Here is a 26618-nt window from a genome sequence, read left to right on the forward strand (position 1 = left end):
TGTTCTGATGGTACAGTACCAGGCGTATCATTTAGGGGAGCAAGGAGGCAATTACCCTGAGTTCTAGACATTACATTTTAATCAGTAGTATAGTACTATACTAACAAAAAACGTGGGACTAGTTGTGTCAGCGAAGAGTCTTCCCCCTCCCCAAGAAAACCTGTAATGACGCTATTGGATGGTAAGCAGCAGAGTTGCCAGCCTCAGTGAACAAAATGATCGATTTTCGTCTTTAAATTGTCGTATATTCGTTACGCACATTATAATATTGTTCTAGAACCACATTTGTGGCTGAAAATAGATTAGATACCGCAGTCATTAGCCATGTCGGCTGTTACGCTATTAATGTATAAAAAGTAGGAAATTGTTTTAAGCTAATTGTTAAATACTATATGGTATCATGGTTACAACCGAAGATGTAAACCGAAATGGAGCAGACATAATGCCCGAAATCGCCAGTTTTAAACTGTCATTCAGCTATAAACATTGTAAATAATAATATTATTAGCAGCAAAAATGTCCACACTCAGAAAAAATTGTATCACACTAAAAAAAAAAAGAACTAAAAAATAACATTTGTAGAAAAATTAAGTTGTGTTAAACTGGAGTTCGAGATGGTTTGTCCTATATCAACGCCAAACTGTCTCGAACTCCACATTATAATTGCAGACTACTAATAATAGCAATAATATATAATAACCTTAGCTAGTAATCTTCGATTTCGAACTCCAAATCGGCAACATTGTCCTCTTTCATTTTTTAAATCGTTAATAACACTACTTTGAACAACAACAATGTTTTCACCTCCACGCGTAAATGTAACTAAATTTAATGAATGCCGGATTGCCATTTGCCAATTCTCAAATCAATATTAATTTATTTTGCCGGAATGACTTAAAAACCTCAGTATGTGTGTTTTATAATTATTTAATGCACATCTACAATTCATTTGCACATTCACAAACTGAAAAAAAAATGTGCGTTCTAAAATTATCGCTATATTCACTTATTATCGCAAAGACATTATCATATATAGCCAATGACATATTTAGGGGGCTATCGGACTCAAGCTCCCTCCCCCGAAATAAATTTATTATATGCACAACTTCATTAAAATTTGTCGGCACCCAAAAGAAAAAAAAATTATGTGCTTATTCACGTATTGTGCATAGCCCCCTCCGAAACAAAACCCTACATACGCCACTGTATTTGAATCATCGAATATCGTTAAATTATTGTATGGTTGGCAAGCCAGGTACGCAGTTGATGTAAAGTGGTGAAAACCTTCTATTGTTATAATCTTTGAAAAGACATTTTATAGATAATAATCTTTGAAAGGAGATGATTCATCCACAGTCCTTCATTATCATCTATCGTTTTATTTGATTTTCGCATTAAAATTAGATACTATATTACAAAGCAATTACGTATTGAAAACAAAGCTGACTAATGTAGGTGATTAAAACCTAGGTCTGAACCTGAAGAAATGAAACATGAATTGAGGTTAAGAAAGAAAGCAAAACATCTTGGAAGATAGTGCCCGTGGTGGTTGAAAACAATTCAACATGGCATTTTTTAAAATAATGAAAGCAATTGCCGTTCCAGAAACAGAAATATGCTGTATTCTGCAAGAAAATATCAAAAGATACATTGGACAACAGAAACGCGCTGTTCATTTTAAATACTATGAAGAAACCGTACCGGATTCGTATGGTAAACACGCCTAATGTGATCAATTGTACATAGTCTAATGTTGAATTCGTTTATTTTCACATGAAGAACCTTAATTTACCAGAAAATTAAGTATAGCACTTGTGTTAATCTCCTTTCTACATGCGATAGCAAAAACCGTCTTCAAATTTCCAATATATATAGCAGACCAAATAGATCTCAGAATAAATGTTATCAGTAAAAACCCAATACAGAAATTAATATTATAATATTTCAGTCTTTTATTTGATTCTCATTCAATATTGATGTATTGTTCTGATATTTTGTATTTTGAAATATTTACAGAGATTAACGGCATTACTGCTGTGTCGCCGGACCAATTTGAAAATCGAAAAAGGTACCAAAATGTACTGCATTCGGTTATATTTAGTTGGATTACATTACGTTACGTTAGATTACGTTATTAGGCATGTAGTTTTACTATACGGATCTATAATATGAGTAGTAGTAGTAGGAGAAGGAGGAGGAGGAGAAACGGGTTAGAAGCTCCACAGGGGTTAGTTGGATTCTGTTCTCGACATGAAATAGGCAAATTAAAGACTTGCCCAAATTTTTCTTGTCCCTTTTACAATCTATGGATCCGTATACTAAAACAAGTGTACCTCTCCGCGAAATAGTCCATCCACCTCCACATACAGTGCCGCTTATAACATCAAAAACAATCAAGAAAATACAACCATTTTCTTTACTTTCACCATTCCCCCTTACCTGACTTTCTTCCTCACAAACTTAAACAAATTCTCCAATTGACCCAGTAAGTTTAAATTTCCTAAAATTGGTACGGCGATACAGCAGTTAATCCGAGATTAACTTCAAAGTTTATTCTGAAGTAGGTATGTAATATGAAAATCAGTATTTCGATATAAGTAAAGGTTACCTTTTGCACTGAAGTAGAAGACAACTTACAGGTTTAAGTTCCAAAGTTGGTCATCCGTTTATACCAAAAAATTGAAATTTTACCCTGAAGAAATGGATAATTTGCTCGTTTGTGTGCTTGATAATATGTAAGAAGAGCGGAAGTTGTGTTTATTTTTCTTTATAAGCGGTTATAAACATGGAACTATTTGGCAAACGCACGGAATTACTTCGAGCAAGGTTGAATTGTGGGAAAGTAACGAGCATTTGTATTCGAACATGCCTGCAGGTGTGCCGCGACGCTCAAGTTGGTATCCGTACACAGAGACGAGAAATTACATTGTATTAAGTTTAACAAAATGAGTCCAAACTTCCCTGATCCTAAACTAACCCGACTCTACTCTACCATACTCTACGTTGCCCTACCCTACTCTGTTATGCCCTTTCAAAGCGGTTCTAAAAATTGATGATTTTTAAATTAACTGTTACTGTTATTCATTTTATTTTTCGTATTGATGATTTTTCGTAACTGTTATTTCGCTTTTTGTCGGAAATCAGGCGGACGACCAACTTCAGAATAAATGCCCAACTTTCAATGTCAGCACAGACGGTTAAGTTCAATGTTGAAAGTGATGCTCTAATGTCCCCCTCTTCCCTCACACCTCAAAAGAGAAAAAATAACATACATCACTAGGAATAATTATAATTTATGCCAAACACGGGTCAGTGGTTCCTATTCAGGACACCAAATCGAAAATAACAGTTATCGCGAAACGAATTACAATACTCAGAGCAATATAGATTAACAAATGTCAAAATGATAAGCACGGAACAAACAAACTATAAGAAATATATGATTTTACGGGTTATGTTTAGATATGGGGAGCCAAAAGTAAGTAAAAAATAAAAACAATATTTACAGGAGAAATGAGTTGATGTTACATGAGGATAATTGACACCTGTGTAATTTGATAGGCCAATGGAGAGCGGTGAAAATCTGTCTTCAACATTGGGGGGGGGGGGACGAGTAAGACCGTTCCCATTTTAAGCGATGTTCAAGATATGTATGAAGTTGAATAACAACTCTGTGGAGGATCAGGGAAGCAGAGCTGACTTCAACATTGGGTGGCGGGCAGATTTGAGGCTTATTCTAGAGGACATCGATTTCATCTCACGTTCTTTGTGGCCATCGGACACAAATCAAAACATTTCTCACCAAAAAGCACATTTTAAATCGGATTATCGGAGTAGACAGTCCCCCACAGTTCCAAGATTGGAGGGGACATGTCCCCCTCATCCCCTCCGGAATTTGCGCTAGTGCCAATGGAATAAAAATATACTGCAAGGAAGTGAGATATGCGAAAGGGGACTAGTTGGAGTTAGCGGAAGTGTATGTAAGTGTATATGAATACAGCGATGCAAGTAACCTCACCCTAATTAGCGTAAATTTAACTTTTTTCGAATTAAGGGAATTGTAATTGATTTGGCTCTCTTGTTTATTTTATTTATTTCATTTTCCACCTTAAGAACACTGGGTTCATTGTTTATCAAGATATACATTATTACAGTACAAGAATTAATAGTATAAATATTATACATTCAAAATACATTCGTAACAATAATACTAAACTAAAAGTTATTTTAAAAATAATTTTATCTTTTTCTATATATTTCTACGTTTAAGTAAATCTTAATATCTATATTATACAGAAAGATCAAACTGAAGATATTCCTCTGAACTATACAAAATATGTTTATGTACCAACAACTTCAAGTGTATTTTAAGTTTCGCATTTTGGTATTTTTATGCCTTGACGAGTCTTATTCATATGCACGAATTCGTGTAATATGTATGATTATGAAGACAAAATAAAAAGAAAGTGTTAACGGAAACTGATAGCATTATTCATAGCACTTTCTTCTGCATTTTAAATACTTTCGTCGCATGGCAAGTATTACCCCAGAAAATTGTTACGTACGGTAACATTGACTGGATCAAGCGAAATAAGTTGTTTTCATTGTTTCCGTAGTTAGAATCTTACTAAGTTTACATATAAGATAGACTCTCGCGCTTAGTTTCTTCAGCAAATCATTCAATGTTCATCCCATGTTAACTTAGAATCTATTTTTAATCCTAAAAATTTATAACTTTCAGATACCTGCATGAGTTCCTCGCCTATATGTATTTGATGTATATTTAGAAAACTCTGCTTTCCCTCGTTAGGATTTATTATTGTTTCCGCTGTATTTAAGTTGAATTGGTTTACTTTCATCCATTCTATAAGTTTATCTGTCGTGTTCTTAAATATATATATTCCTCGGAGCAAAGTTTATTTGGGATTTCAACTAAAATGTTTGTATCATCAACAAAAAGGACACTTTTGTTGGGAACTATATAATTGGAAAGATAGTTAATATATATTAGGAAACGTATAGGACCTAATATTGATCCTTGTGGAACTCCATGCCTAATGTGCCTTAACTCTGACACGGTTGTTCCTATTTCCACATATTGCATGCGGTTAGTTAAATAGGATTGGAACCATAAATTAGCTTGACCTCTAATACCATAACTATGTAATTTATTTAATAGAATTTTGTGATTAACAAGATCAAAGGCTTTCGTGAGATCCAGAAAAATTCCATATATTTTATGTTTGCTTTCTCTTGCCTTATATATATCACATAGAAAATCAACTACGTCATTTAATTTATCTGCACTTCCTCAAACCGAATTAGTTATTTGTGAAGATATTATTTTGCAGAAAGGGTACCAATCTATTATACCGGTACGTTACTTTTTCCAAAATGTTGGAGAAAATCAATAGAATAGAAATAGGACGATAATTTCCTGGGTCAGTAGTTGATCCTTTCTTGTGGATTGGTCTTATTTTTGCAAGTTTAAGATGATCTGGAAATGTTCCCGTTTCAAGAGAGGAATTGCATATATTACTCATTTAAGAATAGAATAGAAGTACATGTTGTAAAAATGAGAAATGCGAAACGCTGTGTAGAGATTATACATACTTACCGAAAGCTCACATAAGAGAATATGAATACAATAATGCATGTAGTTACCCTAACCTAACCAAATATTAGCAGAAATTAGCAAAATTGTAACATTTTTTTCGAAAAAGAAGGCTGTTTCTTCAACTAAACATAGGCCATTATTTTTAATGTAGATAGCCAATCTCAATACTTTCTTTTAGATTGACTCAAGTGTAAACTTATAAGATTACTAGAAATAGTCAATCCCTCCCCCTGGTCTATTGCTAACACACGGATTCCCATGTTCAATTCCCGATGGGTCTTGAAATTCGAAAGCATCACGGTAGTTCGGATTGCACCTTAAACTGTAGGTCCATATCTCATACAACCTCGGTGCTGAAAAGATTCTAATCCAAATCAACCTCAAGATATATTCAACAAAATGTTCTGCGAAACTCGTTTCTGCAGAATTGTGTAACAGTTGCCCGAGAAATGTTCATTGCGTATCAGTGTTAACATGACAAGAATACACCTCTATTAAAACATCAAACCAGCTATCATTGCAATTTGAACAGCAACCATCATATTAGGTTCAGTTTTCCACTTTTCCCTGTAAGATCATGTCAAAAGGTCAACGTTTAGAATATATGTTGTGAATGTCTCACTTCTGGTTATTAATATTCCTCATTCTGCATCACCAAAGTGAATAATAAATCACCAACCAGTGTACTTTGAATTTATTACTCGTCCTGAAGACGCTTCATACCGACTTTTAATGGAAACTTTCCAAAATCACAGTTCTTTTTCTGAAATTGTTGCTTCTTGTTTCCTGCTTTGTCCCTGGAAAATACAAAAACTGACTTAAACCTCTGTTCTAATTTTAGGTGAAAAAAAGAAAACAAACATGGTGTTATCTTTAAGGAGTGCTATGGATATAGCATTGCAGAAGGATCCTAATTTGAGTAAGTAAACTTGTAGATATTAATGGGCACTTAACTAAGTTTGATGCAGTAGAACTTAGTAAAAAAAAATCAAGTTTTATTATATTCGACTGATCAGTTATATCTTCACTGATGTAGAAAATATCGTGAAGTAAAGACACAATGTATAATTAGGGAACATAAAATGTGATAATAAGATAAAATACAAACAAAAACGTTAAAAGACAGCATGTTTGATACGAAAATTAATTATAATCAGGGCCATGTTTACGCATGAACCAACATGGGCAATGCCCTGTGGCTACAAGGGCCGTATTTACGCATGAACCAACATGAGTCATGCCCTAGGGCTGCAAGGGTCGTATTTACGCATTAACCAACATCGGGTTACAAGGGCCGTATTTACCTATTGACCAACATCGGGTTGCAAGGACCGTACTTACACATGAACCAACATGGGCCATGGCATGGGGCTTCTTGTATCAAAAGGCTGCAAATTTTCTCGGATATGGCTAAAACGGGATTTTTATATTTGTAAATATCCAAGTAAGAAGAATCTGTTTGGCTGGTTATTATTATTCCATTATTGACACCATATTCTTTTATCGTAATTTAAATATTTTTTATTGTTGATTTACTTCCAGAAATACCTAGTTTTTATAAACCCAGCCGCCACCGTAAGAAATTTACGAGTTTTGTTGTTCTGACACACTTGTCTTATTATTCTTCAGCTTAACACTTTGAATATTCTAGATCATTAGTAGTTAGCGTAGAGGCAGGTAACCAGGTGTGACTGATATATATATATATATATTTTTCTTGTACAGGCATAACCTGCATAACCCAAGATACGGAAAATATTAAGTGAACCTGAGTATAGAAAACAGTCAAAACTTAAATTAGAAAAAGAACAGAAATTGCTTAAGATAGGAACTTTTAACACCTTTGACTGAGAGGCAGGATTTTGAAATGTTTTTTCATAAAAGCTACAACATGAGAATTAAATACTAATTTAGATAATGACATTTTAAGAGTGAAAAGATAAGGCTGGACCAGCGATTGAAAGGTGTCTCCGGTTTGTTATACTAATGAGCTTTTCTCAGTTCGTTTCTGATCAGTCACACGTTCTCATTCTTGACTACATGGACTCCCATTGTGTTTGGACAACCAGTAGCTATGATATATGAATAAACCCATCTAACAGTGAATTAGATATTATGTGAGAAATGGAGTAAACAATATTTCCTTCCATTATATTCATTCATTCTTTTTTGTACATAATCAGTCAGAGCTTGAGATATTAGGAGTATCATTAATGTTACATTTATTTCAATAACATCACTTAAATATTCGTCCACATCATAATATCTTTTGCTACATAAAAATATAATTTCTTTTTGAACTTTGCTATGGTTTAAATATCTTTTAAGTAAGTCGGTTACGTGTTGTATGACTTAGTGAATATTGGAGGGACAGTTTTCCTTCTAGTAGGAATGTGATTTTGTCATAATCGTGTTAACGTTGTTCTTTTATCGTACATCATATGAATGTGCATCATTAATATGAGTCAAAAGGCTTTCATTTCTTTTAACATACATGATAATTATGCCTATATATACGAACGAAGGACAATAAGAATTTTATTTTTTAAAAAAACTTGGAGGAGATCCTTAACAAATAAATTAAAAATAATCTTTATTATCTTCTTCTGTGAGCGATAAACAGAAGCTCTAAGGTAAGAAACTGCCCAAAAAACTATTCCGAAACTTAATATTATAACTTAGTGCACTAGAATTTTCTTTTGAAACAGAAGCATGTAATCTATACAGGATCTGTTCGTAAAGTAATGAGACTAGCCGCCGCGTGGCGCTCCAGTCTCCAGCAGCGCGTGGTGGGGATCTAAGCTAAGTAACGCACCGGGCTGCAGTCGCATCCGAGCTGCGACGCAGTGAGAATCACGCGTGGCGCAAAAGCTTGTTTTTGAGTTTTTGTTACTCCGCGAACGAAACCCATTCAATGCTGTTTTCTACAAAGAAGTTCTTGCACACCTGCACAGAGCCATCTAACGGAAACGACTGGACAACGTTTCAGTCCACAGTGCCTTGTAACAACCTACCTGCCTCAAATAGGGGTTGCAACTTTGCCGTAGCCACCGTACAGCCCCGATGTGAGCCCACCAGACTTTTTTCTGTTCTCAAAGCTCACGAGAAGCCTGGAAGGTCACCGTTTCTATGATGTTCCCGTCGTCCAACGGGCTGTCACAGAGTCTCTGAAAGAAATTGAGGCAGCTGATTTTCATGGAGCCTTTGCAGCATGGGAATCATTGGCAGCGGTGTATCGACGCCCAAGGAGACTATTTTGAAGAATTTTAACATTATGTACCGATCATATCAATAAATTCTTTTTATCAGTTTCATTTTCATTACTTTACGAACAAACCCTGTAGATAATGAAACAAACATTTAAAAAAAAAAATAACAATATGTTCATCCCAAGTTATTCTGTTTGTGTTATGACCATTAATAAATTGAAAAAGTGCAAGTAATTTATGGAAATGAATGTATACTCAACGAAATTCATATGCCCCTTTATGGACAAGATATTAACGTGCGGTCTCTGGCTCGATCTCTGATAGAGTTACTTGCTTCAGATACAAACTTAACTAGGAGTTAGGATTTCATCTTAAACAGCACGTCCCATTTTATATAGCGTTGGTGGGGAAAAGGGACGTTATAAACTTCGACCAATCAATAAATTTCGAAGAATGAAACAAGTAATAATGCCACATGTACACCACATGAAGGAATTTCGTTTATATGGCGTGATATATTCTCAGCTATTATTGAAACTGAAAGTGATAGAATTCACTTTCACTGAAAGAATATATTTTCTGTGAAACTGAAAGAATATATTTTCTACCGCTTCCGGTTTTAGTACAGAGATTAGAGTGGAAAAACGAATATATTCTTAGAACTTTTAATTGATTGCAGTAAACTGCTTCTTGCTATCTATTACCATTTGTACTTTCTAGCGGTTACCGTTAAAACCGGAAATAGTTGACTGCTGCTACTTCCTGTTTACATAGAGGGTTAAGAGATAAGATCGTGCATATCCTTAGAACGCTAAATCGATTCCAGAAAAATGTTTCTCGCTCTCTCTTATCGATTTCTTTCTGTGTAGATCAATATTTTTTACCCTCCTTTACTAGTACCAATTGGGTGGAGTAGGAAACAATAAAAAATCTAAGACTTGTACCAATAAGGAAAGGTTGTTTCCATCATACTCTGTTGTGAATGGCAAATACCGAGATCCGTAAGACCAAACGTATTCAATGTTTGGATATTCACGAAATGAGAATACAAGAATTAAGGTAATTCGAAAACGTTTAATTATGTTCTAATGATGCATGTGTAGGTGTTTTAATTATGACCGTAAAATTCCGCATAGTCCTGACTGACCAACGCATTACCGGTATGTGCTAAGACTGACTTCGTATGTTGTCTTCTTTCTGCTATTGCTGTTAATGGTTCTTCGTCTGAGATGTCCCTTCTGCAGGATGTGAGCGAGCCAACTACGAAACTCTGATCGTTTGACATAGAAACACTAGGAGTAGTACACTTATAAAGTCGTTTTGGCTCTGGTCTAAAGTTGAGACTTTGTAGTATCAAGCTTGTCTCGGACCAGAGTTGCCCTTGTGCTATCCGTGCTAATAATTCGTGGACTGACTCCCACAATAACTTGGGTTCAGTATTCAAATGAGGTCGTTGTCATGTGTACATTGTACTCATTACATTGTGTACATTGCAGGCATTGTCCTCCCCTATTTGTGGTTTTATTCTTCTGTCTTCCTTGTTTCCCAAACGGAGGTTTTTCACCTGCGCCTTGCTCAATATACATTATTCAGTTAAATTTTCGACAACTCGGCATTCCCTGAAAAGACCTAGAATTGCAGACGTCTGTAAGCTTACAACATTTTCGAGTGTTGCAGTTTCTTACCATCTTGTAGTTTTTTTTTTTTTTTTTTTTCGTGGTGCTAATCACATTTCTTTTGGTTTCTTTGTTCGTTTACATTTCCTAGTTCTACACTGAATATCCTCTCTTTTAACTCTGCAACTAATGTACAATTTCTTATCGTTTCTGAAATAAATCTAAGTTGTACCTCAATCTTGAAACCGGAAGTTGTAGTGGATTTCTATCACTTCCGGTTTTATTAGAGAGCTAAAGGTAGAGATGAAATGTTTTTGTAGGGCACTCAATTGATTGCAGGAAACTGCTTTTCGCTATCTATTCCAGTTTTTACTCTATAGTGATCAAAATTAAAACCGGAAGTGGTTGATTTCTATAACTTCCGGTTTAAATATCACATTCGACAATGAACTCTATTCCTAACTTTTGACTCTATACATCCTGGTCAGAATTGATGATGATCCATCAAGTAGTTCTTGAGAATTTTTGGTTCCCCGGACGGTCAGATATTCATTTTGACTTCTGGATAGACGAACAGAGTAAATATATAGAGAGCTTTGGTAAACCAAACAGTTTAAAAAATATGTTTTCATTCTTTGTATTTCATTGAATTCGGACTAGGGAAGATATGATAAAAAAAAAAAAAGAAAAGAAAAGATTGTTTCTTCTATTCTTGCATTCTCCGTTTAACGCATTTAAGTAATTTGGATAAGAATGGGATATAAGCTATTGACGCATACTTCAAGTAATTCACTATTTAAATATAATAAATAAGAACAGAAATAGAAAAAAGAATTTTAAAATAAATAAAATATAAAACGAGATTAGAGGAAATTGTTTTGATAGTAGTTCATCACTTTGTTTTAATACTTAAAACATACCATAATGTAAAAATTAAAAATCCTAGTCTGAATCTGGATATGGGAAGTCTAGGTAAGTGGTGGGATCACATAATCTACAATCTCAAAAAGCATACGGCCTAAAATCAATATATTCATACATAGCATTTTTGTAATACAATAATTTTCCATTAACTACTATTGTTACTTGCAAGATTTATTAATATTTCAAAATGGTTACCCCTTCACAAGATATCTGGCAATGTTCATAAGAAAAAATCGATTATTCTCATAAGTGAACCCGCTACTGTTTCTCAAGGATATGATTTGTTTACAGGCTTTAAAATTATAACGACTATTTCTTTCTTATTGCACACAAGATAACAACTAATATTCAATGAAGGACGCAATTTTTCAATTTTAATTTTATTACACTAACATTCTTCAACTAAGTTATTAATACATGTAGGTTTAGCTCAACTTTCAGTTAATTTGGAGAATACAAATTTCATTTTTAATTACGATTTCTTTAATACTCTTTAAATATTGTAAAGTTTCGACTGTTGCCTTTTTATATAAATAATATTCAGAAAAGTGTAAGTATTTCCATCTGTCTAATTCTTCAGAGAAAATCAAATTAAAGTAACATCTTATTATTTCTCATTACAAAAGAAAATTACTTATGTACAGTTTTACACTCACAAATAGTAGGTTGTAAACTTCACCTTCTAATTTCTTAAAGTTACCTGACAAATTACAAAATACAAAATTTCGGACAATTAAATAATAATCAATTGTTCACATTTGCAACAACCTTAGAGAGAACTTGTAGATAGCCAAAACCCTTGAGTCCAAACTATAAGCTTTAGATTCTATCAATGACAAATTTGATATATATTAATAACAAAATGCAACTTACATATTATGAGAGGAAGGGACCGTCTTATTACCGCACCATTATCCTTCTTAGGAACCATGGTGATTTCCAAACAACTTACTGTTCTCGACTGTGGTTATTTTCTGTATTCTTGTCAAAACCTAAGTTATCACTTGGTTCTTTTTTGGACCTTTATATACACAACAAATTTTACAATCGTCTTTCCTGAGAGTCTATTTTTGTGTAACCTAATTTAGCTGAATCTGAACTGGATTTTCTAATTTCCTGCTTAAATGATTTTATTGATTAAACTGTCAAATACGTAACTGAGTTCGTATTGACAAATTAACTTAGAACCTGATTAGATGAAGTACAAAAAATTCATTTTTTGGTAGTTTAGATATCTAAATACTTAACAACCTAATAACATTAAGATTGCTACAGGATTTCTTTTGCCCGTGATCTGAGAAAATATACAGAAATAACACTAAAGGAAAAGGACTACTTTAATTTTAAAAGTTATTCTTGCAAGTTTTTGATTTTGTATCAAACATAATAGACTTTTTTAAAAATAATTTTACAATTTTATGACAATACTAGGTTACTTTTTCATCTCACACCAAGGAACAGTGAGTGACTTTTTTAACGTCGAACCGGGCCTAAAGAAACGATGATGATGAGATGAATGATGATAATGGAATGGATAAAGTAAGAGAAAACTGAAGAACCCCGAGCAAACCCACGCACACAGTGCTTGTTTACCACAATCTAGAGACCTGCACGGGCCGGGCTTGGCCCGAAGCCCGGTCCGGCCCGTGGGCGAGACTTGGGCGGGCCGACTGTTATTTCTTTGGGCCGGGCCGGGCTGGGGCTGATTAATTGAAATTCATTAATAATTATTGACATTTGTTAAACGGTAATTAGAACAAAGGCAAACGTTGAAGAAGTGTGCCCGTGAAAAATGTTACAAAATGAAACTTTTAAAATTTATCGGGCCCGGGCTGGGCTTGGGCCAAGAATTTTAAAAAACTTATCGGGCCGGGCCGGGAAGGGGACGGGCCGAAAATCTCCAAAATTTTTCGGGTCCGGGCTCGACTGGGCCTAGGTACATTCGGGCTGGATTGGGCTCGGGCCGAAAAATTCGGCCTGTGCAGGTCTCTACCACAATCACACTTCGCAAGAGCTGAGATTGAACCAGAAACTCCATGCACTAGATGTGAGCACTTTACCACTGAACTACAGTAGACCCTTCAGTTTTTTTTATCGTGTTATCACATTACATTCTTCGTCTGTGCAATACCTGTGATGGTGAAAAATGTTATTTTTCCGTCAGGAGATGTAATGTAGGTTTGCAATAGAAATTTTGAAGCAACCGAAGAAGACAAGAGACGTTGTAGAAACCGTTTGGCAATTTTTAAAATTAAGACGTATTTAGAGACAAATCATTGCTAACTCACATTGTTGTTTATCTGTAACTAAACTAAATTCTTTCGCACGAAGCTTCGAATGGCTTGCAGGGAACCAGCAGGTGATTTAAATTAAAGGATATGGTATCAGTAATTCGCAAATTTCACTTCTGTTTTTGCTACACTTTTCTTGATTGGAGTCCGCGAAACATTTTTCATTCAAGTGACTCTTCGTATATCTTCACAATCCTAGCTGAACACCACACTGCTAACTACGTGGTTTTTCCCACTACTATCCGTCCACCCACATATCCAAGTATTGGCTAGAACCCCGCACTGGTCTATTTCAGTGATCTCAGTGGCAAAAATTTTACTTATCCCGTTGCTATTCTAGCCGTCGAAACGATTTTCTATCACATTGTCATTATCACTAAGATCGTTTGTGACTCCACGCCAACAATGTAAAATTTGACTCTCGTAATTGAATTTGATTCCAAACAATATGTTTAATGTAAAAATTATTAATCTGTAACAGTTTCGCCAATTTTCCGCTTTGGCTTCATCAAGCACTATGAATACACTGGCAGTGACAGGTTTTAATATAAGAGACAGTGAAAAAAAATCCTGAATTGTGATTAGTTACTATAGGCTACTACAGCCAAACCCCGTACATCACATATAAACAAATAAAGTTACTATTCACCTTCCCCCCGCCCTGTTAACACCATACATTCATTTCTAATAACTAGGTCTAACTCATATAATTAACAAAACAAGAATTTTAGGAATGATCCAAAAAACTGCATCAAAAGATTGCGATCTTGGCCAATACTTAGTTTTTGGATCAGGGGCCACAAAATTTTTGGACGGCTCGTAAATTGAGTTTTCATATCTTTTATGAAATAAGGATATGATACTGAATCAAGTGGTAGTTTGGGTTCGGCTACACTATATGTGTAGTTCTCCAGATACAAGACCTACAAGAAAATTTTTGATTGAAATATATTGGATCTTTTGATCCAATAAGCTCTACAATTAACTTTTTAAAATATGAAAATTAATTAAATAATGTAAATAATAAATAAAAATAAAGAAAGAAAGAAATAATAATACTAAATGTACAAAAATAAACCTGTACTGTTAACTTATTTATCCTGTAAGACTTCTCAATAACTTACTCTACTGTTCATAAATTGAGATGATTCCAATAAACGCATTGTTTTGCTCAGCAAGAAGTTAAAATCAAATTTAAATCTACAAAAAGCAAAGCTTGTACAATTCTAAACATTACAACTCATAGTTGAGGCATGAATTATCATGACAATTTTGAAGCGATTGTCATGAATTGGCAAGTTTAGTCATGATATTCAAATGGAAACAAGTAACGCATGATCTGTTCGAAAGGTTGGAGATCATTAGACAAGTTAAGAAGAGCTGGGTAGCGTAGTCAGTAAAGCGTGTACTTGCCAACTGAGCAGCCTGGGATTGACACCCGGTGAGAGCGAAAAGTTTTATTCGTTCCAGTGGCGCTCTGAGATTCGCCCACTCTGTTTAAAATTTGTTCTTCGGGAAGTATAGGAGATTCAAGCGTAGTGCAGGCTACATCATTTCCATGAGTGACAAAGTCAAGAAAGTGTGTAAACTTTACCTCCACACACAGTCCTTGAGCCTTCATGCCTTGCGTCGAAAGTGGAGTGACGTTAACTTACTTTACTGGAAAATTCAAAAGAGGACCTTCTAGGAAAGCCAGCGCTGCTGAGTACAACATAGAACGTGCTCTGTTTATGACAGCAAATTGGAAAGAAAATCTAACACTACGCAAGCGAAATGGACAGTGATTTGAGGAAACGAAATGTTCTGCGAAAAAGTGATAACGAGCAATTTGATTATACTTGCGACTAAATTTGAACTTTGCCAATGTATATTAAACTCTACGTAGGTAAGGACAGAAAATTTTAAGCGTTGTCAATAATCCGGCGCTTTCCCTAGTTCAGCCCTAATATGTGCAAGAAATTGTGGATTAGAGAGAATGTAGGTAATTTATTATTAAAGATTTATTTTTAACTTATATGGCACCAAAGACCATTACAAGATTTAAAAAGTTAAATAAAATGTTTTCAAACTGAGGACCATTAGCCTGTTTTCTTATATTGTTGTTGTTGAGTAGGTTAAACATAAGTCTGTTGAATAAATTTTTCCTCAATAACAGTTATATGTGGGGAAGATGTAGCTTTTGGCGGAGTCTTTCGCGTGACTGAAGATCTGCAGAAGAAACATGGCAAAGAAAGGGTGTTTAGCACTCCACTTTGTGAGCAAGGCATTGCAGCTTTCGCTATTGGACATGTCTTAGCTGGAGGATCAGCCATTGCTGAAATACAGTTTGCTGATTATATTTACCCTGCATTTGACCAGGTAATAGATAATTTTATGTTCATTTCTAGTTTTATTTCTTTAAAACAACATCTAATAACCACTGAACTACAAAACTAATTTCTTTTCGGGACTTTTAATGAAACCAGGCCTCTTAACCCTTTGCACTCCAGTGACAGTCATGTGGATTCATAAAATACTCCGTTGCAAAATACCAGTGGCATTCATGGGGATGTCATGGATATGTATTCTTTATTGAGAGTCGTATTAATCCTGGAGATGATGAAATTTCTTAGTTGGTGATAGGCACGAGTTAGTTCTATTATTTCTTCTTAGGTGACAACACCTTACTGACAGAAAAGACAAAAAAAATTGTCTCAATAGATGTCAAGCATAAGAGAGCATTCAATTACGACACACGTGTCTTTGTTTTGACGATAAACAATTGGCAACTTCCAGATCTATATCGAAATCAGAAAGAAATAAAAAAGAAAAAAACTTTGTCTTTGATCTTCGGTCAGTGTTGCCAACCTGGAGCACCATAAAATTCCTTCAGAACATCAAAAATTCCCTTTTTCAATCCAAGTGTTGCACAATAAATTTTTTTTGTGTGTGAATATATACTTATATATATATATATATATATATATATATATATATATATATATATATATATATATATGTGTGTGTGTGTGTGTGTGTGTGTGTGTGTGTGTGTGTGATTGCACAGAAAATGATATTTATTGAACTTTAAACTATGCCCTATATAACGGTGTAGACAATCTTTTAACAGTAAATGAAAGCCAAGTATTACAGCACGCACATAGGAAAATGGCATTTGGAGCGCAAAGGGTTAATGACTTCGGCATATTAGAGAAATATAAAGTCAGATTGTACCTAACACATCAGGATGTTATTATTATTATTTCGCTGTATAGAACACACACACACATATATATATATAGTATTATGTATTTTGAATCAAAATGTACAAGACACGACAAACCTTTGTAAAAATTGCAACCACTTTTTCGAAATAAAACCTTTTGAAGAATGTAAAATTTTCAGTCCTTTGTAACTTCGTTTCTACTAGTGAGAAATACGTCCTATCATGGTCACAGTATTCGATATCAAGATATATTCGATACGCATTGGCACATCCGTCTCACTTACGTTCTTACTACTGTAGAAGCCACTGGCGGATCCACGGGGAGGGCGGAGGTGGCGACTGACCCCTCCAAAGGTTTTTAAAATTTTACTTCCAGCATTCACCATTGGGAAGGTCTTTTCCCGACCTATCCAAACTGTAGGACAAGCCTACCACAGTCTAATCAAAATGTGTGGTACTTAATAGTACTTAACATAAACATATTTGAAGTGTGACTACTTCTGTCCCTAGTTCCTTGAGGCGGTCACCATAAGCCCCAAAGGAACGAGAATATGATTCATTCGTTGGACGAACAGCTGTAGGAAGGAGGGTAAGACGGCTCACTCTTTGAACTAAAAAGGTATATTTTAACATTGTGTCCTAGAAAAAGGATATGGAAATGGAATTCGGGTCCCGAAATTTCAAGTACCTTTACCTTGAATAAAGAGAAACAGAATCTTCAGCGCTCCTTACCGAAAAGCTCTCTGAATCTGAGACTTTTCGGTTGGTTGATTGGTTGGTATGTATTTATGTCGTTTGTCAAAAGCGATGTTTTACAAAACGATAACTAGAGTTTAAAGTTGGATCTGAACCACTGTAGTGCGTTCGATGCTCTCTCACCCGGAATCAAACTACAGACAGTGCCGTGCCGTTGGGGGGTGAGTAAGGGGCCCAAAATTCGGGAGGAAAAAGAAAAGAAGGAAAAAAAGAGAAAGGAAAACTTACTTGGGATATTTTAGATCAAGAGCAGTATTTTTCAATCTAATATTTAATTTAACCGAAGTCAGATTTATACTTGTGCACATATATAAAATGGGAGGAAGAGAAGTAATAAAAATGTGCTCAGGAACAAGGAAAAGCAGGGTTTATTTTTGAAAATTTTCTTATGCACCGCGCCAACCATGATGGCGCTTCGCGGCTGGTCTATCGACATAATTCATATGTACGGGGGCGCCGTCGTATACTCTCGCCCCAGGCGCTGATTTTCCACTACACGGCACTGATCTACACAACCTCATACATCAAAGATCAAAGTTACGTTCGCTAGCTACTAGATCAACAGAGAGAGCCGTGATTTTTGGGGTTCAACGCGGAAACATTAGGAAGGGATCAGGGATTCATTGTGACTTTTAATGGCATTTCATCTTTTCTTCGGAAATGACACAAGCTGTTATTGTAATTCATATATAAAATATGAAGTCCTAAGTGAATAACTTATCATCGCACAGGACAAACTGCTTAAGCTAGAACTTGAAATTCCAACAGTAGTTAAGATTTGTGACGTAGGGTATCATTAAGGAAAGATTTTTTGGAAATTCGAAGAAAGGAAGGGGGAATGGTGTGGAAATTATTTTAATAAGATGGCCATCTCTCCGAATCCTTTAAGATTAAGGAATAGAAATTTGTTATTTGGATTTCTTATTTAAAATAATTTTACAAGCGTTTCAACGTTTTTTGATACTTTAGTACAATGGAGAAAACAACAGGTGGGAGGAAAAAGGGACGCGGATTGCAATAAGAATCTTTGAAAGTTAGAAACATGGAATTTGGTATATGGACTTCCCACTTAAAATAATTCAACACATATTTCAGTGCTTTTGATATTTTACCTAAAAGGGAAGGGAAATATTATTATAAGATGTCCATATCTCAGAATTCCTTATGGTTAGAAATATGAAAGTTGGTAATTTGATTTTTTATTTAAAATAATTCAAAATGTATTTGAGCGGGTTTGTTTGCCACTTAACGTAAAAGGGAAGGAAAAGAGGTGGAGGTGGTTCACTAAAATGCTTTACGAGGTGTTTGAATTTTGTGACAGAGTTTTAGCTCAATTCAATTGTATATGAAAAACACAGAAGAACGCGAAATATTGTGCAGAGTATCACGTAGGAGCATTTACAGCGGCGCAAATCTGTCTTCAACATTGGGGGGAACGGGTAAGACCGTTCCCATATTTTTTAAGCGATATTCAAAATATTTATGAAGTTGCAAAACAATGCGGTAGAGGGTTCTGGAGAGTAGAGTTTTCTTGAACATTGGGAGGCAGGCATATTTGAGGCTTATTCTGGGGGGACATCAATTTCATCTCACTTTCCTTTATGGCAATCGGACACAAATCATCACATTTCTCCCCAAAAGACAAATTTCAAATCGGATTATTGGGGGGCAGTCCCCCAGTTTCAAGATTTGAGGGGCGTCCTCCTTATTCCCCCCCGGATTTGCGCCAGTGAGCACTTGCTATATCGTGCGAGGCTGTATGCCGAGCAAATTGGGGGTCTCAGGGCAAAGCCCCACCTGGGTGAAGGCTAGTATAATTTCATTGTTGTTGTAGGCATAGCTATGATTATACTGTGTTTCGTAGACCCCACAAATATAAAGATACATGAATTTTGTATCATTATTTATGCATGTATACTTTTGTTATCTACTTTTGCGTAGACCGAGCCTGTCTTTTTTCCCAATTGTTGTCCCGCAATTGTTATTCAAAATATAAACTATTAGAGCAAAGTGTACACGCTTTCGTTAAAATGAAGGCCATCGTCAACACAGTATTTTCTTTTATCCAAGTGCTGTGCAAAACAGTGCATCTGATATATTGCAGTGACTATGTGTGAAGTGAATCATGTCACCGCCTCGCTTCCAAAACGGAAGTGTGTATTTAATTTAAATTTACAGAAAGCATATACTTTCATATAAAAACAATAAGAGTTCGGGTCCCAATATGGAATCTGGGAATCAGGTTTAGATCTACACCCCCTCCAGCCCCGGATTCATATGCGTCCCTTTCTTGCAAATTAGAATTCTGGTCACCTTGGGGCTACGTTCATCTTCCAGGAAGCGAACTGCCCCTCCCAAACGATCCTTCTGGATCCGCTAGTGGTTGAAGCCCCAAAAATAATAATATAGCGTCCTTAGTTTGTAACATAAAATAATAAATGTGGTATCATAAATTTTCTTTAGCATGTAGATTAGATTTAAAATATGTAGTAACTTGACGTGGTACCATTTAAAAATAGATCACTTTATGTTGGGTTCGCAATAGTATTAATCGGGTAGCATTGCAGAGTACATTAAACATTGTCTCTTGTAGATATTTGCACGTTACAAAATTTCATTGAATTTTATCAATGAATTTTAAAAGTTAAAAGGCCGTTTCGAGCTCAGTGGTCCATCCTGAATACAAAATTCAAATATGTCCTGAAAAGATATGAGATTTCAGCTCCCCGCTTAATGAAATGTTGCTATTGTATAAACGAAACAACTTTCTCACTATCTATTACCGTTTTGCTTTTATGAGAATCAATATTGAAGCTAGAAATGATAGGAGGGCCGCGGTGTTTCAGTGGTATAGCGTTCACCTTTGATGCATGGGGTCCCTGGTTCGATCCCAGCTCGCTTCAAGTGAACTTTGTGGTAGACGAACACCGTGTGCGTGGGTTTTCTCGATGTTCTCCCGTTTCCTTCCAATTTCTTCATTCCACCATTTCATTCATTTCTCATCATTAGCGTCTCCTTTAGCCTAACCGGCATAACCGTGGGACGTAAAACTCAAAGATTTCATTTCATTTCAGAAATGGTAGGATTTCTAGTTTCCATAGCGGAACTTCCAGTTTTAATATATTAATTTATTGTCTCAAGAATAAGTTTAATCTACGGTCTAACTTATCTATTAAAAATGGAAATTTAAAAGTTCATATATGTATATATATAAACATTCCACTTTATGATTCACGATATCAATATTCAAGGCGGAAGTTCCAGTGAATTTCAACCACTTCCGGTTTTAGTAGAGTGATAATGACACAGAAAGGTCTGTCCTTAAGACGTTGGACTTATATTTAAAAATATACAGTATGGCGCTAAATTCGTTGTACAAAAGCAGAGGAGTGATTCCTGAGAGTAAAACAAACAAAAAAGTTCCAAGAAACATAGGGCGAAAAACCAATCCTTTACGTGTTATAGGCTGCCGAAATCATAAAAAAATGAATTTTAAAGGTCCATAGCTCCAAAACTATGGGACCTACCGTAGTCGGTTCAAGACGTCACTTAGGAACTAGTATGTGCCCTATCCAAAAATGCGTGTTTCAGAATCCTGAGGCGCTTCCACAACAATTTTTTTAGAGGGAGTTTGACTACGGGCCTATGATATAAAGTACTCTCCACCTACCTCCATACAAATTGTTGCGTGAGTACCTTAGGATTCTAAAACATGTATTTTTGTATAGAGCACATACTAGTTCCTAAGTGAAATCTTGACCCCACTACAGTAGGTCCCATACTTTTGGAGCTATGGACCTTTAGAATTCATTTTTTCATGTTTTCGGCAGCCTATAACACACGTAAACGATGGGGTTTTCGCCCTATGTTTATAGGAATTTTTTTGTTTGTTTTACTCTCAGGAATCACTCCTCTGCTTTTGTACAACGAATTTAGCGCCATATTAACATTTTTGCTCTATTATGATTAATATTAAATCCGGAAACAATAAAAGAAGAAATTCTATGGAACAATGCTAAATTCCGAAGGGAGGAAATAGGTTTATCCGAACATTTCTCTAATCGCATCAAAGAGGTGAGAGAAAGAGCAATTAAAGCCTCATCTCATAAAAGCTAGAAACGAGTGATACATCGCGCACCTCCGATTCACTACATCAATATCATTACTTATTCTAGGAATAAAACCAAGTCTCTCTGATAAGCTGTCAGAGATCACGTACACATAAAAGATAGACAGGTAAGTAATATTAAAAAGTTAATCATTGATGATACAAACATACATAAACCTGTTCAAATATCTGACAAATTTAACCGACATTTTACGGAAACAGGCGATAAGCTATTAAAAATAAGAGAATCTGATACAGCATTAAACTGTTAGCAAATGCGATACCGCGTTCTGTTTATAGCATATTTCGTACACCAATATTAGAAAACGAGGTACTGCAACAAATTAGTAAATTGCAGGAAAATAGGTCCACAAACTACGAAATACCGACAAAAAATAATAAAAGTACGTAAGGAGTCATTGACACCACATCTAACATATTTATTTAATCAATGCCTAATATGTGGTGTATTTCCTGATCCTCTTACAATAGCTCAAGTAAAACTAATATACAACAAAGGAGACTCCACATCCGACGAAAATTACAGGCCAATCTCACTGCTACCTGCTTTCATTAAAATATTTGAACATCTAATAAAGAGCAGACTATTGGGTTTTCTCATACGCCAGAATATTATAAGGAATGAGCAATATTGCTTTGTGCGCAACAAAGGCACCCAAACCGCTACCTACAGCTTAACTGAAAGGAATAAACGAAAAAATCTTTGAGTTTTACGTCCCACGGTTATGCCGGTTAGGAATAAACGAAAAATGCCTAGTACTCCGTATTTTTTACGATCTGAGTAAGGCAATTGATGTGATAAACCAAGAGATTCTTCAAAACAAACTTGAACATTACGGCATACATGAAAACTGTCTCAAATTATTCAAATCTTATTTAGAAAATAGGAAACAATTTGTACTATATATAAATAATCTACCTAGCAATATAGATACCAAAACTATACTGTATGCTGACGATACCTCAGTTATTATCAAAGAAAAAGATGCAAAAGCTCTTGTTAACAATGTACAAAACAAAACAAAAACAACTTCGCTCTTATTTTGAAAGTAATCAGTTAAACAACACGAAAATACAATATATACTTTTCCACTCATCGGATGCTAAAAATATTAATAAATCCACAATAAATCTAAAGGACCCATCCATACAGCTGGTCAACGAAACAAAATTTTTAGACATTATAATAGATGAGCATTTCAGATGGAATAGCCATATGGAAGCAACTATACATAAACTCAACTCAAGGCTATATGCTCTAAGAGTAAAATACACATTAACTTTAAAAGGCTTAATGCAAATCTACCTTGGATCCATATAACCTATCACAAAGTATGTCATTGTATTTTGGGATAACGCAGCTAAAATCAAATCTATATTTATTAAAAAGAAAGAGGCCATCCGTACCATTGCAAACTTACATTACACAACAAGCTGTAAATCGTACGTTAGAAAGTTAGTGAAAATTAACAGTTCTATCTATTTACATATATGAAGAATCCGTTTTCAGCCTAACGCAAAATGAATATAAGGCGAAAGTTCATCATTATAACGCTAGAGATCAAAACAAAGTCTTACTTTACTAATTATTACTGGTACAACAGGGCAGCAGACATATGGTAAATAAAATATTCAATGCTTTCCCCAGTCGGAGAAAAACTTAAATAAATTTAAACGAAACCTAAAAACGTATCTAATAGAGAAAAATATTTATAGTGTAAAAGAATATCAAGGAATATCTGTGTAACAATGAAAAATATTTTTCCTATATTTATCACTTTTGTAAATCATGTGTTTTTTATATATATAATCTTACACAAATACTATGTACATGTGAACTGAACCATCCAAACACCATGTATAGGTTAGATGGAGTAAATAATTGAAAGTAAATTAAACGAAATGAAAGATAGATGTCTAACTTCCGGTTGGAATAAGTGGATAAGGTCGGAGATGGGACCTATTCTTGGGGCACAGAATTCATATCAGGAAACCTTTTCTCGTTACCTCTTACTTCTTTTGTTCTGATACCTATCTACAGACAGACAGACGAACGGACATAACCGTTCTATAAGACTTACTAAGCTTATCAATAGTATAGTTTGGAAATTAATAAAATAAAAGTAGTATTTATTTACATCCTTGTTTGTTAGGTTGGCTATGGTGTAATAGCTGGTTGCACCAACCGCCAAAGTACTGGTTGAACGAATATCACGAGTGCTTTAATTATAATGCTGTGAAGGCTTGGGCTAGAGTTTGTGCTGCATGCTAAACATATATTAACATTAGTAATGTGTATAAATTATCATCGAAGATATGTCCTCAGTTGTTTTCTATATTTTTCCTTAATTCTATTTCTTTTTTACAGATTTGTAATGAATCAGCTAAAATGAGATACCGTAGTGGTAATATGTGGCCAGTTGGAGGGTTAGTTGTTCGTACTACATGGGGCGCTGTTGGTCACGGTGCACTCTACCATTCTCAAAGTCCTGAATCATATTTTGCACATACTCCAGGTTTAAAAGTAAGTTATAGATATAATACGTAATATACTGGATGTAACAAAAGTCCTGGGTCATAGGCTATCTCTGTTATGAGAAAAGATCCACAAAAATTAAAAAAGAGGAAAGTTGTTCAAAGAAGATTGTTTTCATCTAAAATGGTGGAATTTTTAAAATTACATCAGCCATTTGAGCTCCACTGGTAATGCGCTCAATGTTAAATTAAAAAGTAACGTTTCCGTTTCACCAAGGTATTGTAGGTTCCCTCACACAACAATGTTTTTGTGTGGCATTATATTCCGTTCGACCAACCTGACGAACTGGCAACATTGCATTTTCATTTAACATTGGGCACATTACCAATGTAGAACCCCAAACGGCTTGGCCAAGCGGAAAAATTCCGCTCTTTTAGATGGGAAACCTTTTATTTCCAACAAGTTTCCTCTCTTTACATCTTTACTCACAATAAAGATAGTCTATGGCCTATGGCCCCGCTTTTGTTACACCCGGTATATATGTCTTTAAAAAATATTAATTACGAGGTGTACACCAAAAGTACTTCTCGCTTTGTTCTAATTTCCAAGAACAAGGAATATAGGGAACTACTCTGTGTCTATTTCTCAACAAACTTCTTGATTGATACACAGTCGCCATCGCTCAATCCATTTTGTGCAGCGTGTGGCGCAGTCATCTTTGGGAGTATGTTTCAGATATTGGAAAATAACACTTCCCAGGGATGAATATACTGGCAAAATGACGTCCACGAAGAGAAACATTAAGGTTTGGAAACAACCAGAAGAACTAGGGGATAAATTTGGTGAGTAGGGTGAGTGTGGCAGGAGTTCAATGCCGTGTTCAGCCAAGAATGAGGCTACAACATTAGCATGGTGTGGTGGTGTTTTGTCCATGTGGAGCATGAACTTGCCATTTGCCATTTGTAGTTGTTTCTCAGTTAATTTTGGCAGACATTTTGTATCCAAAAGTGTAGGTAAATACTTGACCATAATTGTATGATCTCTGGCAACAGGCTGGTACAATATCACTCCCTTGAAATCCCAGAAGAAAGCGTATCACACATCATTAGATGCCGTCTAAGGGAATTGTGTGTGAGGGGTGAATCTGCGTGTTTCCACTACATCGATAGTCTTTTTATTTCCGTGTTGAATAATGGAATCTGCCATTCATCCATCGTCACGATATTTTCCAAGAAATTGCGTCCCTCTCTTCTGAAGCATGTCGAATTTGCAACTTGATCGAATCTTTGACTGCCATTAAGCATTCGTGAAACCCAGCGAGATAGGCGCGGTTTGTTTCTAATTATTCGTTCTAGTGTTCCTACTGTTGGCCCCATTGTATCACAAATCTCCTGCAAAGTGACACGCCAATGTTAACTTCAATTGATGTTGCTTTTGGACTTCCAGACCTTTGCTTATCTTTCACACTCGTTCGTGTTGCTTTGAACTCATGCACCCACTTCCTAACAGTGTTTTCTGCAAGAGCACTGTCACCACCCAATTGACTGCACAACGTCCAGCTGCAGTGAGGAATTTAACAATTACCCGTTGATCTTTTCCATGTCCCCGGGCAGTATCAGAAACATGTCTTACTCGTTCAGGCAATACGACTCGTCTGCTGCCACCTAGTAAATAAAACCTGCGTTACTTAGACACGAAGGATGGAGGTTTCCGACGCCATAGTTGCTTTCCTAAAATGACAAAAAATGTGAACTTTAGATCAAAACGCCACATTCTTTTGGTGTGCATCTCCTAAATGAATGAAATAGATAACACCTTTATTGCCCGATCTTAGAATCTACTTCCTGTAACGGACGCACTTTCACTGGCAATTGAATTGGAACCACTATGAATCATTATGAATCATTTTAATATTCGTAACATCTTGAATCAACAGTCACGTGTGTGTTAAACATCTCCTAAGAAAGTATTTATCCTGCCTTCTGAAGTACTTGTTTCTAGAAAATGATACTACAGTAAAACCTGTCTTTAGCGGAATCGAACGGTACTCGCAAAAATTTCCGTTAAAGATACGTTTGTGGTTAACGAAGATAGACTTATGCAATAAATAAATAAATAAATGTATGCATATAATGAATATACTGAGTTAAGATACTATGCATGTCTTAGTCAATTTACAGTATTTATTTCTACTACAAATTAATACACAGAAAATTTACAATGAAAAGAAAAAATACTATACGCACGTTAATTTCATTTTTTTCGATAATCAAAAAGGGGTTTCTGTACACAATACTGCATGACTCCTCGACTTCTTACAAACACTTTAGCCTGAAAAACCACACTAAGCATATCAGTGACATTTCGACGTAAGGTAAATTATTGCAATTCCTTT

The 26618-nt window shown here is 35.4% G+C and overlaps 1 protein-coding gene across 1 annotated transcript in view; it reads left to right on the plus strand.

Moving 5' to 3' along the window:
- Nucleotides 1–1457: 1457 nt before the first annotated feature.
- LOC145663013 (2-oxoisovalerate dehydrogenase subunit beta, mitochondrial-like) overlaps nt 1458–26618 on the plus strand; it is a 42137-nt gene continuing 16976 nt past the window's right edge. Inside the window, exons 1-4 of the mRNA XM_081729142.1 lie at nt 1458–1713; nt 6459–6536; nt 15813–16015; nt 24116–24271. Of these exons, the coding sequence (XP_081585268.1) occupies nt 1566–1713; nt 6459–6536; nt 15813–16015; nt 24116–24271 (585 nt within the window). The 5' untranslated portion in view covers nt 1458–1565. The remainder of the gene's footprint in view (nt 1714–6458; nt 6537–15812; nt 16016–24115; nt 24272–26618) is intronic.

The sequence above is a fragment of the Thermobia domestica genome, chromosome 10 (genome assembly GCF_964235325.1).
Source record: "Thermobia domestica chromosome 10, izTheDome1.hap1.1, whole genome shotgun sequence".
NCBI lineage: Eukaryota > Metazoa > Arthropoda > Insecta > Zygentoma > Lepismatidae > Thermobia > Thermobia domestica.